Below are 20,992 nucleotides of genomic sequence, written 5' to 3' on the forward strand. Positions count from 1 at the left end.
CAGACCTTAGATCATCAATGCTGTTTACATTCTTAACTGTGATGCAGGTCACAGCTCACTCCAGAGGAATGTACAGGAAACGGAACTGGACTGTCTGTGTGTGTGTGTGTGTGTGTGTGTGTGTGTGTGTGTCTGTGTCTGTGTGTCTGTGTGTGTGTGTGTCTGTGTGTGTCTCTGTGAGTGTGTGTGTGTGTATATGTGTGTGTCTCTGTGTGTGTGTGTGTGTGTGTGTGTGTGTGTGTGTGTGTGTGTGTGTGTGTGTGTGTGTGTGTGTGTGCGCGCGTGTGTGTGTGTGTGTCTGTGTCTGTGTGTGTGTGTATGTGTGTGTCTCTGTGAGTGTGTGTGTGTGTATATGTGTGTGTCTCTGTGTGTGTGTGTGTGTGTGTGTGTGTGTGTGTGTGTGTGTGCGTGTGTCCGCACTATCATCTACCGTCATTGCCCTTCTCAGACATTTGTCAAAAACTGAATCATCTCTGCAACATTCCAAGAAAGTGATTGTATTTGTCATTGCTTGGATTTCTTTGAACACCTGTGATAAGGATGCATTCTCACCTGTTCTACAACAGCGTGAGCAGCTTCTGACGGCAGAAGGAGGTATTACTCACATACGGAGGGTTAGTGACATGACCAAAACTACGCTCGTCCTGCTGCACCCAAACACCACCTACAGCATTAGCAACCTCGCACAACACCCTGGAATTATATCAGCAAACTATATCACTCATATATTATTCACAAAATAGCAGACATATGTATAAGAGAGAGAACAGAGAGAACCTACTTTAAGGGAAAAATGCTCTTCAAAAGAATACACTTAAGTGTATTGTAATGTTAATTGTGATAAATGGAAACTATATTACAGTATGTTATAACTATCATCTTTGATATAAAGTTACTGGTATTTAGAGTAAACTAATATACTTTCTATTGAAACTTTATATTTAATGAAACGTTTAAGTATTTTAGCAAGTGCATTGCTACAAAGTGCACTTAAGTGTATTAGGAAACATGAATGTGTTCATGCTTTAAGTTCAACTCGGCTGCCTTTTATTTCATTAACATTTAAGTTTCTGCGAGTACAGTTTATTTATTACTAGCTCACTACTAGTACTTATGCAGTACGCTTCTTTATCACAAAGGGCAAAAATAACACTCTGAAAATGAAAATAATTACCATCACATGGTTCCAAATTTGACTTACTTTCTTATATGGACAAAAAAACTATATTAAGTCTTTTTGCAAATTCAGCGGGGTCCACAAGAGCCCCATTGGGCCCCATTAACTTTTACTGTACACTGTCAGAAATAGAGGTACAAAAGCTGGGGCCCCGGGGCGGCGCCTTTTCAAAAAGGTACACTTTTGTTCCTATAGGTTCAAATATGCACACTTTAAGTACCAGCGACAGCTTTATTTCTGAGAGCGTTTATCATAGTATATAAGACTTTCTTCCCACGATTTTTTGCATTGTCATACAAGGACGAATTCTCCCTAATGCGTTGTCTTAACATGGCTCTCCGAGGAATCCTCAATTCCAAAGCGAAGTTTCCGCGATGACCTCATTATTCCCGCCGCATCGTTAAGCGATCTTCGTTGTCCTCTCTGTCTCAGTGACCGGTTTTGGTCAGGAAAGTCTGAGGGAGCACGTAAGGTGCAGCACATTCCTGTGAGGAATTCCACAGGCGCTTTCGGTTGTGTTTGTCGTCCGCAGCGAGTCGCTGCGGGAGGAAATGGATAAGGGCGCATTGTTAAATCATGACGAGAAACGCAGAGAGAGTCTGAGGCGGAGCGCAGTAACCGGAGCAATCATTACCTTATCACCAAGCACAATATTACAGTATGTCTCGGGGAATAAAATCGTTCTTATCGGCTCCTACTTCAGACCGAATTGCGAGAAGGGTCGTTGTAATCCTCCCAAATCTCCATTCATCTGAAAACCCGCCGCTCTTCATCCGTCTAGACTTAACACGCACTTGCTTTAGTTATTGTTTCATGACTTCAGCGGGGCAAATAATCCGCGAGGTGCCATTGTTCAGTGGACTGTGACACCACTTTGGCATTTCCTGCCCCCTGCAGGGACTCTTCTCAGTTCATAGAGGGGGAAAAATGTTGTTTAGATGTTGTGTGAATATCACCGATTCATCGACCTAAAAAGTCCCGCCGAAAAAAGACATGCATAGCAATGCAGGCTTGGTTCTGTATCTTCCACGCATTTTAACGATCACAGATAAAACTACGGTAACGCTTTATTTTAGGCTCTCTTAACTAGTTGCTTAGCATGCGTATTACTAGCCGGTTATTAGTACTAATTAAGCACACAGTGTCCTGTTCTACACGACCTTATTCTGCATCCCTAATCCTACCCAATACTAACTCTTAATAAGCAGCGGTTATTGAGGGAAAGGCTGTAGTTAACAGTGATGAAGTGTTCTCTATCGAGAGTTCTCTAAAGTGAGAGGCGGCCCGTAATAAAACGTCTTCCTCTAGGTTACAATATTTTGCATATTTGAATCGGTTGGCTGGAGTGTGCTGATACGATTAACCGCGGACAGATGAAGCTGACATTATCTCCAGTGAGGCGCTTTCTTGAGTCGTTTGCATATTGTGTGAACGTTATCTCATTCGGTGGGTGACCTCCATCCTATCATTAAGAAAAATGTCAGTCGAGACATTTTAGAATATGTTAAAACAATATCGAGAATGGAAATACTATTGATCAGACGTTGATTTGATCTGATATGGTGTGGGATATCGCATATTAACGCCCTGTTCTATAACCTCGGCATAGTAGTGCTACTTGATAAGATTATTATATTTATATTATATTTCTGCAAACATATATACTTATATATTGTATATATTCAGGCATACTTAAGAGATCACATTAAACATATTCTCTTACAAAATAGCAATATATGGGATTGATGTGCACTTTTTCAGCTTTACATCAGTGCTACATCATTGCAGCCCGTGCTGTATCCACAATCTGTGCTCCTGGACTTAAGTGGAAATCCTGCACACACACACACACACACACACACACACACACACTATCAGGCCTGCTTTTTCCTCCAGAGGGGGTTTCTCCACTAATCTGCAATCTTTCCCCGGACACATGCAAAACATGCCATTAAACACCGTCTCCTGTGACGCCGACAGCAGCGCGGCCTCCCCTGCGGAAAGAGGAAAAAAAATAAAGTTTTCCTGTTTCTGTGACACCGTCCATGGAGAGCGCATGACATCATTTCTTTCGTTCTCCCCTTCACCTCAGTCCGGCCTGCAGCCAATCGGGAGACAGGGCCGGCTGGACTCGGTGTTGTGTAACGGCCGGGTGGGCGGAGCTTCGGGGAGGATAAATGAAGGCGGGCAGGTTGAGTTGAACACAAGCACCTGTCAGTCTCTCTGGAGCTCGGTGGACTGCAGACGCTAACCGTGCATCCTCACTTAACTGGATTTAACAGTAACTCTAGAGAATGGCTTTCTCTCTGCAGACCGCTCTCTTCATCTCAGTTACACTCTGTGTGCTGCGGCAAGGTAAGACACTTTACCTTTCCACAGCATCTGTGGTTTCACTCAATTCTGTGCCATAGAGAGAAGCATATTGGAAATAAGACAGACTATGAGATTGTATGGATTAGAGTTTTTCAGTTCGCATACAATGCTCATATTGTTCTATATACATGTCTTGTACTCCTGACCCAACTGGTGGCTATCTGCCAAAAGTTCGCGCTCAAAGAAAATCATAGTGCCTTATAATCTTCACAGATAAGTTCAGTAGTTATTACAGAGCGTCATATCTATGTAGAGTCAGATTAGGTGGATGCGTAATAACACTTATACAAGTATAAAAGCACTTTTGCTGCTGTGAGCTATTGTGTATATATTGATTCAGTCATAAAACTTTAATAGAGTTAAGATGCTGCTACATGAAGTTGCCAGATAAACATTTGGTGCATAGCTTTAATCATAGTGTGTTTTTTTTAGGGTTTGGAAATCCACTGCCGGATCAGCCTGAAGCATCAAGCAGTCCACCTGCTCTCAAACGGGTCCGCACCAAACGCTGCTCCTGCAGCAGCTGGTCGGACAACGAGTGCGTCTATTTCTGCCATTTGGACATCATCTGGGTCAACACACCGAAGTGAGTACCTCTTTTTCTGGAATTAAATGAATTAGATCCATAACACGCCCCCCCCCCTAAAATAGTTCTCCGTTGACCCTCTCCGCAGCAAGATCGCTCCTTTCGGTCTGGGAAGCCCTCTGTCCCGTCGCCGGCGCTCCACGGGCCGCTGTGAGTGCTCCAGCCCCTCTGACCGGACCTGCTCCGGTTTCTGTCACAGCAGGTGAGTCTCCACCCTGAAGATGAACTCAGACAGATACGAGTCTGCCGCGGATGCCGCAGCCAGCCGAGCGTGACCCGCAGAGATCAGGGTGGCTTGTGTAGCGGGGGTTTAGCTAGCTCGCATGACGAAAGCAAATAAGGGAGTGAGCGAGAAAGCGTCTAACGACTGAAGCAGTTATGAGTCACCAAGTCAAAGGCAGCTATTTTTGGACAAGTTTAAAGATTCCTGCGGTTGTTCGAGGATGGCGTTAGGCCTGCGTTTCGATCTCTTCACAAGAGCAGGTCGATGAATGCAGTAGACCGTATAGAAATATTTAGTTTGGACATCTTTTGAACGGCCGAGTGAATACAGCGTTTAAACTTATTCTCAAATTTTATTGGCAGTTCGGAAAATCCAGATATGGAGATCGTGACCCAGCAGTCGAATCGCATCGACAGACCTGGCGGTTATCTGCTGTCGTCTCTCAGGTAAATCATTGGGCGCTTGCTTTGGCTTCGGTGAACGTGAAGTATCCCGCTCTGGGGCTGAGTTAAGTGTCGTTTCCATTTGCAGGAAGGCGATGGAAGACGGCCTCGTGAGAGCCTCACGATCGGCTTCAACCAAGAAGAAATCCAGGCTGAGGAATCTGTTGATCAGTTAGATCCGGAGAGAGAGAGATGAGGTGATGGAGAGCCTGAACAAAAGAGGACCTGCCTCGTGAGATTCACTGGACTCAGGACCGAGCCGAACCGCTGAGACCCAAAGCTCCTTCAGCTGAAGAGGACGGAGAAATGAGCAGAACTACTGCAAACAGCGTTTCGTTGTATCGTCCGAGAAGATACGCAGTGTGGGAAAGATGAAAGAAAAAACCCCGTACCGTCCGCATGAAAGACTTACTGTATAAACTGAATATTTTATTTCCATTACCCTTTATTTATTAGCTTTTCCTCTGTATCAGAGCTGAATTTGGTTATTTATTTATTTATGTATTTATTATTCATCCATTCGGCGCTGAATGGGTCCGACGCTTCCTTCGATCAGCTGCTCACGAAAGCGTCCAAATGTTCAAAAAAACAAAACAAAAAAAAAGCGCAGTGAGGAATGTTTATCAGTTTGGTTTTTTTTTTCACGTCTCTTCCTTCCCTCAATTTTTCCTCATTTTTTTCCCTTCAGTGAAGGCGGAAGTATTTATTGCATACTTTCAGTGAAGTGTTTTTACTGTTCAGATACCAGCAGGTTTCAATAGCTGAAAGCTCGCCAAAAATGCTGTTATTGTTTTCTCAAAGTACAACCCGGCTGCTGCTGTCTGCCGGCTCGATTCTAGAAATACCGTAGCACTGTATAGAGTTTCCCGTTCATGACTACTTCAGTCATACGTACAGAGTTGTGACTATTGTAATATATATGCATTTTGTTCTCGCTGTACCTTGTTCTTGTTTTCTTTTCGTGAAGAAAAGGACTATTAGTTACTCACAGATACTTGAATGTTTAAACTTGAACCGCTTACGAACTGCTGTCGGTTTGTTAACTTATTTAATTTATTTCATGAAATGTATTTTTGTATTATTGCCTCCATTAATAAACAGCATACCACTGAATAACGAGTCTCTGCTCGACCGGTGTCCCATTGCTTGTTAAACCTCATCAGTACAACACACTTGAAAAAACCCCAAATCTAACACAATCCCATAATGGCCAGTGATTTCATGCATCATTTGTTCGATCCGCTAGCGTGGGCTGTAAACGTACGAGCGATGCACTTTCCACTAGGAAGGCTCTTTTAGGAGTGCTCTATTATGTGTTTTCTGGGGTGTGTGTAAATTATGGCAATTTAATTGTCAGCAAGATCACTTCAGGTAAATTTATGGAATGCGCGCCTACATATAACAATATTTACGGATGCACATATTCGGGTATCCCGCGTAACTCCTGCTTATCGTTTTATTGCTCGGCAGACGTCGTGTTTCAAACTTGAAGATCTCCGCGATAATGCAGTAGTGTGCATCCAAACGGGGGCACAACGTACTCGTCTTAAAAGTCGGCAGTTTGTGTTATGTCTTCATTAAGCAGTCGTCTGGGACGGTGTTTTATCTTGTTCAGGTGCGCGCTCTCCAGCTGTCCAAATGTTTACTTATCATGTGCAAGTTTTGAAATTCCAAGGAGCGTTTGAGGTGTCCCTTAACGCCTCGTGATGCGGGGATTTGGCTTATGTAATATACGTATGGTTGGAATTCCTTGCATCAAACTGACCATAATTGCTATGTTTTTAAGTAACACTTGGTAACTATTAACCACGACTGTTCCCGCTATAAATTCTTAATTTGCTGCTTATTAATAGTTAATAAGGCAGTTGTTAATTTTAAGTGTTGGATAGGATTAGAGATGTAGAGTGAGGCATTCATGTGTGCTTAATTAATAAATGGCTAATATTGTAGTGATATGCATGTTAATAAGCAACTAATAGGAGTAAGCGTAAAATAAAGTGTTATCGATTGTTACAAATTAGTCAATCACTGAATGGTGTATATATATATATATATATATATATATATATATATATATATATATATATATATATATATATATATATATATATACAAAGGTTACAAATGTAATTACATATAGATATTTAAAAAAATATAAGCACACTGTAAAAACATGTATGTACCAAATGATTAATTTAAATGTAAGTACATAGTAGTTTGGGCCACCTATTATAAAGTGGGACCAACACTTTTTTTGTCATGATTCATGATTATTACTAGAATATTAGCCATTTATTAATAGTAATTAAGCACGTATTTGTCCAACATGATCACATTCTGCACCCCGAATCCTTCCCAATACCTACATTTAACAACTACCTTACTAACTATTAATAAGCAGCAAATGAGTTTATTGAGGCGAAAGTCATATTTAATGGTTTGTTAACGTTGCCAGTCGGACCTCAAAACAAAGCGTGACCACAAATCGAAATGCAGATGTTTTCCACCGTTATGTGCAACTAGGCCTCAGTTAGGGTGAAACAACCTCCCCCTTTCTTTCTTCAGCAGAGATGAAAGCACAGCTCTCTGAGAGTAAACAGCTGACTAAGCGTAAGAGAAAACAGGATGCCGTCTGCACATTCCCGCCGCATTCCTTCAGACGCGCAGTTGACCAACTGCCAGGAGAAAAAATGGAAAAAACAATGGAAAAACACTCTGCGAGAGGAACTAATGTGGCTGGGACGGAAACTGATTACGACTAAATTGTTGTGGTTGTCATAACACTGTGTGCTTTGTTTTAATCTTTTCCTTCGTGTTCTCTAAGATTTTTCTGTGCTGTTTAGGCCATTAGTGCTGGATGCAGGTGCTTGCATGTCTGCAGGTTAGCGTGCATCCATTATGAAGACATTTTATTTGTTCAATTTTTTTCAGGCTAGGGAACACAGCAGGCTAAAAGTCTTCCTTCTCTTTCATCGCACAAATGTTTGTGTGTGTGTGTTATACTTTAGGGACAAATTTTCCCCAGAGCTTAGCTAAATCTGGCCAAATCTCGTTGAGGGGTTGTTTTCGCTCTCAGAAATAAAGGTACAAAAGCTGTCACTGGGGTGGTACCTTTTTAAAAAGGTACGTGTTTGCACCTAAAAGGTCCGTTTTTGTTCATTAAAGGTACATACGGTATTATTACCTCGAGTGTACACATTTGAACCTAATAGGTACAAAAGTGTAGCTTTTAAAAAGGTCACAGCTTTTGTACCTTTATTTCTGAGAGTGTTCTCTAAAGGGGTAAAATGAAGTCTCAATATGAAGTCTCCATCGTGGAAAAATTGGTTTAGGACACGGTAAATTGGACACAATTACAGTGCATTACTGGGGGCAAACCTTAATGTTTGAATGATTTAATAAAAACAAAACTCCTACAAATGCATACAGAATGCAATAAGGTCAGCTATTAAAAATAACCGTGTTCATGCCCTGTGATTGCTAGACTGTCACTATGTCCTGACAGTAGTTGTTTAACATCGACAAGGGGTTTGCATTGGTGCAAGCTGTTAGTAAATATGAACCCTAGGAGTTAGCGATGGCAAAATCGCAGGTTTGATTACCCGATTAATGCAGGAACTTGACAAAATATGTAAGTCACTTTCCGTCATCTGCCAAGGGACAGTTAAAAGTAAAACTTAAAAAGAAAACTGCGTCATCTTTTATAGAAATATTAAACTGCCTTAATCTTTTAAACAGCTGAGAAGATTATCTGCGTTTTTATATGAATTCGCTGTCAGTTTCAGCAAGAGAAGCATTTTATATTAGCCGTGCATTCCTTTAATTGTGCGAATTGAAAGTATTATCGGTTTCCTGATGAGATCTTTCAAGGGTAACGTCTAAGTGTGAAAAGCAGTGGTCCTAGTACTGAGCCTTGAGGTCCTCCATGCTGAACTTGACTAAACTAAACTGCTACAAACTGATGATAGTCAGATAAGAACAGACCGCATGCCGAAGCTGTTCAGGCTACCATTTTCTCCTTCTTGAAAAGCAATGGAATAAATCAAAGTGTGTGTTTTCCAGAAAATGTGTGTGCTCCCTGGACTTCTTTCAGGCTTCTCGAAAACACTGCGTATTATTCAGTGACAGACGCAATCAGCTTTTAATCAATTTCACTGCTGTGCATTCTTGGGTTGCATTCTCCTTGAAGGATACATACAGCGTATGGCCCAAAAAAAGAGTCTTATAAGGAATATGTTTTGAAACAGCTATCTCTATCATGTCCAGACTTGAGACATATTTGAGAATAACAGCTGAAGATGTAGATCACGGTCACTCCTGCGTTGTGGCACACGTACAGCAGATAGCCCAAAGTGATAGACAGACTCCCCATTCTGTAGACAGTCGGGCCTTTTTTATAAACAACCTTCAGCCGGCTCTGTAAACAGTCAGGCCTGTCGGTTTAATTGCGTTGGATAGCGATCTTAATTTCCCATTCAAAGCTGGCAGCGATAACCATCAGCGTTGACCCCGATCCACATACCGGAGAATGAAGGGAAACCCAGTGCCTCTGGAACCTGCCGGGAGTCTCAGCGAGCGAATGCAGGCGGTCACGTCTGCTGAGAGCAGGTGCGCCAAGATACAGCCGTGGACTGCAGATGCGGTTGTTTCCTACGGCAGGTCTGAGCGCCGGACAGAAGCAAACACGCTTGTTTGTGTGGGAAGTTATTAATGCAGGTTGCGAAAAAGAGGAATACCGAGGCGATTGTCTCCTTGGACCAAGAATGGAGTCACGTGACAGAGTGTTTCCTCAGGGAAATATTACGTGTTTTGTAGAAAACAGAAGCAACTGTTCTGCCTTCTTGGTGTTTCTACGAAATACTCTCTCACCAAAACACACAGTTGAGAGATGCTCAACTATAGAAGCTCAGAGAGATGCCTCCAAACCACAACAGATGCAAAGCTATGCCACTAGTTAACACAGTTGCAAGACTTCTTTTCCGTATATTTTATCAAAGTACACTAGAAGTGTACATTAAACGCTATTATCTAATGTAATTAAGGCCGATGCATGCTGGTTGCACGCCTGTTATGTATTTTGGCTCTACTGTACTCTTATTTCAGGTCAACAGTTTGTAGACATTTCTGTTGAGATACGGTATTTGGGAAATGTTTAGTTACCAAGGAGATATCAAACAGACACACACCTAAACACTCACTCTCTAGGTGTTATTTCTGTATGGTTCCGCAGTCGCTTAATAGTAAGCCACGTAAGCAGTAGAACCTTTTAAGGGTGTTGCTCTGCAGCAAATAACGCATTTCCCATGACAGGCAGGTAGAATAATGCTGGTCAGAAAAGGCATGAGAGGATAATAAAAAGCTTTTATTTATAGAATTTATTGTCTGGAGGGTTCCACGGAAGCGGTCCGCTCACAAGCACAAGTGACTCGTGCAATCCAAAGATAGCATTAGAGATAAACAGCTTCCATTTACATAAAAGATCAAAGGTATGAACGGTCATAAAACGGCTTTGCTGACGTCACACTTTCAAGATCATTTAAAACATTACACGCCTTTGTACCAGCAACTCCATAAAACAACCAGAAGAGCAAAAAGAAATAAGAATATCAACTGTAAATGTAAATATTAAAAAATGAATGAAAAGATCTGTTTTAGTTGATTCAATAACTTGATGTTTTTCTCGGCCTTAAAATAAAGGTTCACTCTTCTGACTTTTTTTTCTCAAAAGTTGATATAAAGTCGGAATTTTGACTTTTTTTCTTGAAATTCGAATTTTCTTCTCGCAACTGTGAATTTATTTCCTTGCGATTTTCCCTTTTTTTGAAAATTCTGCCATTTTTATTTCAATTGTAAATTTATATTTTGCAATTCTGACTATTTATTTGCTGCAAAAATAAGTTTTTTTCACAGTTGCAAATTTAAAGCTCACAATCCCTTTTTTCATAATTTTCTTGGAATTCTGACATTTTTCACAATTCTAAACTTTTTTAAACTGCTTTTAAATTAGAAAAGTTCAAATATTATAAAGTCAGATTTTTCTGGGATACTACATACGTACAGTCGCAAGAAAAGTCAGAACTGAAAGTCAGTTAAAGTCAATTATTATGATTATTATTATTAATTGTCACCAAGCCAGCAGAGGGAGCCCTGACCTCTGGGTGATCTGCATCCACTCCCTCTGCGACAACTTCCTGTTCCTGGACTATAAAAACTGCAGCAAGCCACTCACCTGCAGGTTGCATTGTTTTGCCTGTTCTGTTGTTGTTTCCTGAGTTTTCCTTAGTCTTAGTTCTCCTGGTTTTGACCGTGCCTGTCTTTGGATATTCTGATTGTTTGCCGCCTGACCTGACCTCCGCCTGTCTCTGGATTTTGTGATTGCCTCGCCTCCTATATATCTGTTTACCCTGTTTGACGCCTGCCTGCTATGACCATGCCTTCGTTTAATAAAAGCCTGCACATGGATCCGCACGCCTCAGACCGTTCATTCATGACAGAATGCAACCTCACACCAGGATCCAGCGGCTTTTCACCTGATCCATGGCCAGGTAGGACCCTTGCTAGACGTTTATTGGCCCTCAAGCAAGGTACTCGATCAATTGAGGATTATACTCAAGAGTTTTTGGACATGGCTTACCTCTCTGACATACCGGACTGTTTATTGATTGAGTTGTATCATGAGGGAGTACATCAGCCGCTCAAATCTAAACTTGTTCGCGAGGGTCCACGTGAGTCGCTTGCTCAGTTTATTGAGTTTGGTTTAGTGACTGTGGGGTCAGCTTTCACGTTGGGTGTTGAGGAGGAGAAGGACAACACATCAACTCCAGTAATGTCCGCCTTCCCCGAGCCGCTGCCCAAGATGGCCGCCTTCCCCGAGCCGCTGCCCAAGATGGCCGCCTTCCCCGAGCCGCTGCCCAAGATGGCCGCCTTCCCGAGCCGCTGCCCAAGATGGCCGCCTTCCCCGAGCCGCTGCCCAAGATGGCCGCCTTCCCCGAGCCGCTGCCCAAGATGGCTGCCTTCCCCGAGCCGCTGCCCAAGATGGATGCCGCCTGCCCAGCGCCGCTTCCCAAGATGGATGCCGCCTGCCCAGAGCCGCTTCCAAAGATGGATGCCGCCTGCCCAGAGCCGCTTCCAAAGATGGATGCCGCCTGCCCAGAGCCGCTTCCCAAGATGGATGCCGCCTGCCCAGAGCCGCTTCCCAAGATGGATGCCGCCTGCCCAGAGCCGCTTCCCAAGATGGATGCCGCCTGCCCAGAGCCGCTTCCCAAGATGGATGCCGCCTGCCCAGCAAAGCCTCCAGTGCCCGCGCCTCGTGCAAAGCCTCCAGTGCCCGCGCCTCGTGCAAAGCCTCCAGTGCCCGCGCCTCGTGCAAAGCCTCCAGTGCCCGCGCCTCGTGCAAAGCCTCCAGTGCCCGCGCCTCGTGCAAAGCCTCCAGTGCCCGCGCCTGCGTGCAAAGCCTCCAGCGCCCGCGCCTCGTGCAAAAGCCTCCAGCGCCCGCGCCTCGTGCAAAGCCTCCAGCGCCCGCGCCTCGTGCAAAGCCTCCAGCGCCCGCGCCTCGTGCAAAGCCTCCAGCGCCCGCGCCTCGTGCAAAGCCTCCAGCGCCCGCGCCTCGTGCAAAGCCTCCAGCGCCCGCGCCTCGTGCAAAGCCTCAAGTTATCCCACCCTCCCACCCTTGCTACACGTCGTCAATGGATCCCAGCAGCCCCTGCACTCATCCTCTGCCCTCCACCTGGACCTCGCCACGGGTCTGCCAGTCTCCATCGCCGCCGTGGGTGAAGGATCCCTCGCTTCACCGTCCCGCCTCCGAGTCTCAGACTCCACCTCGGCTTGTAGACCCGCCGGCTTCCCTTAGGCTCCTAGCTCCCTCCTCTCTACCGTGCTCCGTCAATCCACCAGCTTCACCAGGCTCCATCGTCTCTCCGGCTACGCCTTGGTCGGTCGTCGACCATCCGTTGCCTCAGGATTCCACTCCTCCAGCTTCGCCTCGTCCCTCCATCCCTCCGGCTCTGTCAGGCTCCTCCCTTCCCCCGGCTCCACCTCAGTCCTCTGTCGCTCTGGCTCCGCCGCGTCCTTCTTGTCCCCCGTCTCCGCATCAGTCGCCGAAGCCTGCGGTATCGCCTAGGACCTCCAGCGCCTCTGTGTCACCCTGGCTCTTCGGCTCTCCGCCTCCGCCTCAGTCTCCCCGACCACCTGCTCCGCCGCCGTCGGTCGGCTCCATGGGGTTGATGATCGTTACCTCTCCATGGCTCCTCCTCCGTCCGCTCGGCTCCACCACTGACCATCATGGCTGGGCTCTGGATCGCCTCCCGCTCCGGACTCCTCCCGTCTTCACCCTGGCTCCTCCCACCGTCTCTTCCTCCCTGGTCTCAGTTTGTTGACTCCCTCCCGGAACCCCCTCCCAAGCTCACAGTTATGTTTTGTTTTGTGGAGCGCCAGGAGTCGCTCCTAGGAGGGGGGCTATGTCACCAAGCCAGCAGAGGGAGCCCTGACCTCTGGGTGATCTGCATCCACTCCCTCTGCGACAACTTCCTGTTCCTGGACTATAAAAACTGCAGCAAGCCACTCACCTGCAGGTTGCATTGTTTTGCCTGTTCTGTTGTTGTTTCCCGAGTTTTCCTTAGTCTTAGTTCTCCTGGTTTTGACCATGCCTGTCTTTGGATATTCTGATTGTTTGCCGCCTGACCTGACCTCCGCCTGTCTCTGGATTTTGTGATTGCCTCGCCTCCTATATATCTGTTTACCCTGTTTGACGCCTGCCTGCTATGACCATGCCTTCGTTTAATAAAAGCCTGCACATGGACCCGCACGCCTCAGACCGTTCATTCATGACATTAATAATTTATTTATTTCCAAAAACATTATTGTGTAGTGTGTAACTGTAGTTTGCTACTCAGTATTACATTTAAAGTAAATAGACTTTGAATGTACTAACCTGCAACTTCATTAAATGCATAATTAGAAATATATTTAAATGCTTAACAAATGTTTGCAAAAATACAACTGAGGTATATATTAGAGTTCCTTACTTAACCACAAAAGATTGTAGTGCAAAAAAAGTTCTTTAGATTATTAAAATAACTATCTACAAAGTTCTTTGAGGAGCCCATATATTAGAATATGGCATTTATCCCAGGAATCCTCTCCGTGTGTCGGATGACTATGTTACCCAGTCACTGTACCGTCACTAACACAACAATATGGTAACATCATTTTTCAAAACTCTTGCCCCTCAGCTATCGGTGGCACCAGATTCAACATTTAAGATTACGCTTTACCAGAAAGAACGCCAAACGATTTCTTGTAATCTCTTCTGTTTCAAGTAGCACACGTTTCTAAAATAGACACAAATCTCCACATGCCATCAAAGACAGACATTCCTCTCAGGAGACGCTGTGGGGTTTTCCATGTTCGCCGTAGTTTGCGTATATATGAACTGTGACCGATGTGGAATGACGGAACGGAGTCATTCTGAGAACAGACGACCTTAATTGCTTTTTTTTTTTTATTTTTCATTTACACATTTCACGCGCTTAGTAATGAATTCTTAACTTTGATATAGACAGCGTCTGACTGGCTGACTTGAAAGGACTTGCTTGTGCTTGAGGTGTCATACCTCCCCTGCTGAAACTTAACTGTACGTTTGATAAATGATATAAAAATATAATATTGACCAACATACTAAAACACATGCAAAGTACTTTTGCCTGTTTAATATTTCTGACATTCAAAGTCAAAACTGTTGAATAACACTAAATTGCAACTTCATTCTTACTAATGCTAAATTACAAATATTTAGATAGAGATTTATTCATTTCAATTTTCAAAATAGCATGTTGCATTGATGCATAATGTACATAAAAACAAAAATCGACATACATGGTACAAAACTCATTGTTCTAATAAAAAGTGAGCTGTGCTCTGATTGGCCAGCTATTCAGTGCATTGTGATTGGTTGAATACCTCAAGTGTTTGGTGGCACTATGACACCAAAACAGTAAAAGTCATTACAAATTAGGCATTTTTTGCATCCGGTAGGGAATAATAGATAATCATGACTTAATATTGTCTTTTTACGCAATGCAGTGCAGTGTAAACATAACAGAGAAACAACAAGCGCTATTCTACACAGCTCCAAACCTTTGAATAGTAATTAGCATATTCTGTAAATAACAAAACGTTCTTATGGCTATAGAATTGCCTGACTTCATAGTCTCTATGCCAAGGTCAAAAAACACTTTCACTGTCTTTCATTTTATTTTTACCTTATTTGCTCAATGAATTCCAAATTCCATTTTTTTAGTGTCTACTCTTTCTTTTGAGAAACAGTGACTTTATACATGGTGCACTTTGCAGGATGTTATCATTCACAGGTAATTTTCTAAAAATCCACACTTTAAGGTCCCAAATGCAAACATGATTAAATTCTGATTTAAAGTAACTGCTGTTTTCATTCAGGAGATGCTTGCATCCTCCGCCCTCGTTCCTGACGGAGTTGTGATCTAATTATTTTTGACTGTTGCCTGCTCCTGACCCACTGTTAGGTAATAGGTAAACATACCATGATACATCTGAGACCAATGTGATGACCTGGAGTTTCTATTCCATTAAACTGTTGTCCTGAAACGCCCTCCAGATCCCGCTGGGTACACCCAGATTCCTCAGTTGCTGGAAGCCATTGTTTCATTTTCCTGTGTGACTATATGACAATCTCCAGACTGTCAGATCTGCTAAATTTGGGCCTGTTTTCCACTGCTCAAAAAACAGTTTTTCTCCTCCAACGACTTGTTATCGTTTTCCATGATGTGACAGACATAAAGGGACGCAAATACCCATCTTGAAGGCTAGGAAAGTTGACAGAATTAGCATACAGTGCAGAGGGGTCACAGTTACATATCAGGGTGCTCTGCTCTGGCATGAACCAGGAACAAGAGGTCAAATGACTCACAGTGACGCAAAAAGCGTGGCTTGCTTTATCCTAAAACCAAGACAAGGCTTTTTCCACAGTGCAACGTTTTCCAACAAGCCCAGTGTTACCAATTTCCCTTCCTCATTCAAAGATTATTGACACCCTTTATCTCTGAGTGATCTCAGGACAAGAGAAAACACAGATGCACCAACTTTCAAAAATCTCGTCCTTGCTCCAGGCAAAATCACGCATCCCTGCTTCCACTCGGCACCACTCACATACTCCGATCTGAGCCGCTTTGGAGGTAGAGGGATATAAACAATATTGCTAATATTGCTCAAATTGCTAACACAATTGATGAAACAACTCGCCATTTTCTCATAACTAAACAAAATCTCAAAACTACACATCAAACTTCAAACTTTCATGGTCAAAATCAAAGCACGTTATCTTTTGTCAAACTGTGGCTTCAGATGATTCACAAACCTGCCAAATAATAATAATAATAATAATAATAATGCATTTTATTTAAAGGCGCTTTTCAGAGAACTCAAGGAAACCGTACAGTTAAAAGATGAAACCTAGTGAACAATACAGCAAACAACAGAACCATGAATATGAATACGACAGCCAGTAAAGATGGTGAGAACCGGAGATCGATAGAAGAAGTTCTAGTAATTAGCCCAAAAAGAAAGGAGTTACAGTAAACATTGCTTGAAGAATGTACAAGAATAGCTGTGGAATTTGGAGAATGGATGGAGGTGGCTGATGTTCCTTAAGTGAAAATACGTAGACTGAGTAATATTATTAATTCAGGATACTACGACACTCTGACTTTTGACTTGAGTAGATGAGCATTATGGAATTATCAACTGAAAGTGACTATGGATTCTGACAGATTAGATTTGGTACCAATGAGCAGAATTTCTGTTTTGTCAGTATTCAACTAAAGAAAATTAAATGAAAAGGGTTTCATTTCTTCTAAGCAATCCAAGAGAAAAGAAGAAAGAATTTGGCTTAGAAGACAAGGGCAGGGCCCAAAATAGAGCCTTGAGGAACACCAGCTATAACAGGTGAAATGTATGATTTGAAATTTTCTAAACAAATTGAGTACGATCATAGATATTAGGATCTGAAACTAAGAGTAATACAGTAATACAGAGAGTAGTCTGTCTTAGAGGACTTGATGAGAGATCGTATTGAAAGCCGTGGTTAGATCAAGTACAGTAAGTACTTTTACCAAGGCCGTCACTGTAATATGTAGAGGGTGGAAACCAGATTGAAGGTTTTGACTCTTTTTTGAAAGATGGTAATAAACCTGAGATGCAACAACTTTTTCTAAAATGTTTGAGAGAAAAGGGAGGTTGGAAATTGTGCGAAAGTTAGCAAAATTGTTAGTGTGAGCCACCGGTAGTGAGAGACGAGTGTGTAATATAGGTTACTATAGCAGATAAAGAAGAGAAAGAGGCTTTTACCAGGTATGTAGTGAATGTTATCTACTGTATTAGACAAAAACTGACTTTTGCTACTGAATGTTCACATTTTTCATTTCTTGATGCTTGAGATAATTATATTGTGTGTTTGTTTTTGGTTAAACCTGTGCAAAATGAGTCTTCATTTGTAGAGTTTTGCAAAAAAAATATGTTGCGCAAAAAGGTGGAATGTAATAACTGTTTTGAGAAACGTCTTGGTTTTCGAGAACTGTATAAATGGTTCAGAAAGTTAGGCCTAATGAAACTATGTCTTTTTATGACACTATTTATGACACGACACTTTCCCACCGCTGGCAAGTTATTCTGGACACTGGAAGCGTTGTCACTGTCTTACTGTAGGGGGCACTGTTATGGATCTTCTGAAACAGTACAGCACTTCTGGATCCAAAAACAAGCGAAGAAGAAGGTCTGCATGAACCGGAAGGAGCCCACAGAAGTTATTAATGCACAAGCAAGCCAAAGATCATCACTAAACATTCACTAGCATATGAATCAAAGCAGTCTAGAAAATAATGGCGCTCATGAACAAAAGTATATGACTTTTCAAGCTTTTGGTTGTTTTTCACTGCAATTAAAATGCGATAAAAATATACATTTTCTGAAGCAGTCATGCATTTTTAGATCGTTATTAGAATTCGATGATTCACAGGACATGCTGTTGTACCGGGTGAGCTACAGAGCACGTTTACTGCTTCTGAAAAGCCATACGGGGCTGATTAGGAGCTGTGTTTTAGACTTACTTTAACTACCTGACCCATCCATCCATCCATCCATTCCCCAAAAAGCTGATCCTCTTTAGGGTCACGGGGGGCTGGAGTCTGCGTCAGCATCTTGGGTCATCGGGAGGGGACTCCCTGGACAGATGGTCAGTTCGTCACAGAGCTTAAAAACATGATGTCCCTGTGAAATTATGAAATAACAGCTTAGCTCAATATCACAAATGTCCATGACCTTACTGACAAAAAGGAAGAACTTCAGGTCGCGCTTTATATTAGGTGACCTTAACTACTATGTACTTAGAATGTACTTATTTTACGTTTTAAAATAGTACCTATATGTAATTACACCTGTAATAAATATGTAATTATATCTATAATTACACTATTGGCCCGTCCCCTTACACCTTAACCCACAAGTGTTTAGCAGTTCATTATGAACACAACAAGTACATTGTACAAGTACACAGCATGCTCCAGGTGTTATGCCAATGGCCAAATCTGTCATTCCTGTTGCTACATAATAATTACAGCTAAATTATTTATATGAGTCTGATTATTTAGTGACTGACAAAGCATTAACATTCGCTGACATCAAGCAAATATCTTTCGCTTTGCTTCTTAACAGCTGCAAGGCAGGTTAATGATTGCTAGATACATATTCACGACCCGAATTTATGCGCACACGACCAAATGATCTGTCCATGACCGTTAAACTGATAAGACGTAATTGAGCTCGCTGTTGACTAACCTAGTTATCTTCTCTCTAGGAGCCGAACAATGCAGATCAGTATGAATGTGCACATTTGTCACACTTTAGCAGGCCGTGCCCATGGTTCTTCTGCCCACGGGATATTGTGAGTTTGTTTTTTAACGCTAGCGTGGTCTTATCTGATTCCTGCACGGTTCGGATTCGAGGAACCTGGAGATACTTGACCGTATTACACACACCTGCAGTCATTAGAAACAACACCACCGTCTCTGTCCTCAATCTTCTCGACCGGATTTGTACCGAAAGTATGGCCTTTTGTCACTTGGACGTGCGAGACTTTCACTTCCAGTTATTTTGGTTATACAAAAACCTGAAAGTGCATTTTTTAGCATTTTGTCCGGTGAGTGTCACTAAAAGTTATTGTTCTAGCATTTAAAAATAACACTTAAAAAAGGAGGTGACTGAGAAGATATTTACATTATGACAAAGTTTCCAGGAAACGGCTGGCTAAAATAGTTTCATTTTCAATACAGCAATAAAATGACCAAATAAATCAGCAAATAAAGGGACTGTGTTCCTTTTCTCAAAGCATGTTTTGTCCGTAAAAGGGGAACATGGTTTCCGCAGCACAGCCCATATGCACATTTCAGATGTCGTACAAAACAAAGTGATAGTGATAAGATGAACTACGTGCCCTCCTCAAGTTTTGCTACATGCCGTCTTGCATCTCCTCGCTCCTTCACGTTCCCCTCGAGGCCTCGCACAGACCTCACATGATCACGTTTATCAGATTCAATCCAAACCTGCATCCACCGGCCTGGCAACGTCCCTGAAGACACGTCCTCCTGTGATCTCAACGGGTTAGAAACGCCAGCAAGAGCTGTCTTCGCTGATGGTCTATTATTAGCCCGTGACCGCGAGGACAGGAGAGTGTGGGACGGTTCAACTCGTTGTTTGCGCTCTAGATTAAATATTGCTCATCGAGGACGATGTTACAACAATGATGCTCTGTGCCGACCGCACAGAAAAACAACTTTATCTCTACTTATGCTGTGTTTGATAACTTAAAAAGTCATTTATAGCAAGTTGATTGACTGTCAAAATTTTGCTCAAAATTTGGTTTCATATATTTGAGTTTAAAACGGCTGTTTCTATCTGAACATATTTTAAAATGTTTTTTATTCTCGCGTTCAAAGATGAATTTTCAGCAGCGTTACTCCAGTCGGTGCCGAATGATCTTTCAGAAATTATTATTATTATTGATGTCGAAAACGGTTTCAATTCTTTGATGGACATGAACAAAACCCTATACTTTGATCGGTTTATTAGTTATTAAATACAAACATATTTAGTGGTAGCACATGCTGCTATGTTAAGAAGTGCAAAAATTATTCACATAGTTTTAACAACAACAGGATGAAAAAAAATATGGAAGTATTTGAATAATATTTAAATAATAACAAAGACAATAGTAATAATAATAATAATAATAATAATAATAATTTACATATTTATTTACCAAATTACTCAATATATTTTTATGGGGGTTTTTTCACACACACAAATAAATAAATATATAAACAAAAAGGTTGTGTGTGTGTTTGTGAAAAATAGCTTACCAAAACACCCCTCAGCCTTATTTGGTAATACTATGAATAAATAATTAAATTATTTATAATTTAAATTTATAATTAATAATAATATACAATGCACCTAAGGAGGAACACGTTTATTTTTCTTTCTTTTTTTCCCCTCAAACATCTTAGGTAATAATAATCAATATTGCAAAGATGCAGGTGTTTCTGGAGTCCATTAGGAATGATATTTATAGTAAGGCATGTATAAAAAGTGGACGCTGACTTCCAGATGGCTTAAAATCTCACGGGCTATGCTTCCAAACAGAAATAACGGATTTCCCAACATGGACGAAACACGCTTCTCCTATTCAAACAGACTGCAGACGAACGATAATATTAAAAATCAATCGCGCCACGGCTCTGAGAGCGTGTTTAGCCAAATGTTGGTGAAAGGAAACAGCGAAAGCTGCCCGGGATCTAATGAAGAGGACGCTGCTGCTGTGCTGAACTTCATCAGATAAACGCCGCGTATCCTGTTGTTTATGCGGTCGTACTAAAAATACGACGAGTCATTCTCAGGACTACAAGAGCTCGAATTGCTTGCGCAACTAAAAGAAATGCGGTATACAATGCGCGATACGGTTTGTTGTGAAAAACAAAGGGTCTGGTTTCCATTGTGCTCCGTATCTCTTTCGCCCGCCTCACAAAGGCAGGTGCTTCGGCGGGAATCAATGTGTGACTAAACCCGGATCGTGCTCTCTACTGTACATTATCTGTATTTCTTTTTCC

At 42.3% G+C, this 20,992-nt stretch overlaps 1 protein-coding gene and 1 long non-coding RNA gene across 3 annotated transcripts; one reads left to right on the forward strand and one right to left on the reverse strand.

The window, feature by feature from the left end:
* Nucleotides 1–357: 357 nt before the first annotated feature.
* On the reverse strand, nt 358–19,553 carry LOC122324069. 2 transcript variants are annotated; one of them, XR_006247100.1, is made up of 3 exons: nt 19,430–19,553; nt 17,939–18,098; nt 358–3,171 (listed from the first exon to the last, which is right to left on the reverse strand). It is a non-coding gene; the product is annotated as an uncharacterized LOC122324069 (long non-coding RNA). The 2 variants fall into 2 exon arrangements; XR_006247099.1 differs by lacking the exon at nt 358–3,171 and adding an exon at nt 13,291–17,606.
* edn2 (endothelin 2) lies at nt 3,264–5,915 on the forward strand. The gene is made up of 5 exons (XM_043218258.1): nt 3,264–3,532; nt 3,983–4,136; nt 4,225–4,338; nt 4,722–4,805; nt 4,891–5,915. Exons 1-5 carry the CDS (start codon nt 3,472–3,474, stop codon nt 4,976–4,978), a joined length of 501 nt encoding a protein of 166 aa, XP_043074193.1. The 5' UTR covers nt 3,264–3,471; the 3' UTR covers nt 4,979–5,915.
* Nucleotides 19,554–20,992: the final 1,439 nt, after the last annotated feature.

This window comes from Puntigrus tetrazona, chromosome 19 (genome assembly GCF_018831695.1).
Source record: "Puntigrus tetrazona isolate hp1 chromosome 19, ASM1883169v1, whole genome shotgun sequence".
Taxonomy (NCBI): domain Eukaryota; kingdom Metazoa; phylum Chordata; class Actinopteri; order Cypriniformes; family Cyprinidae; genus Puntigrus; species Puntigrus tetrazona.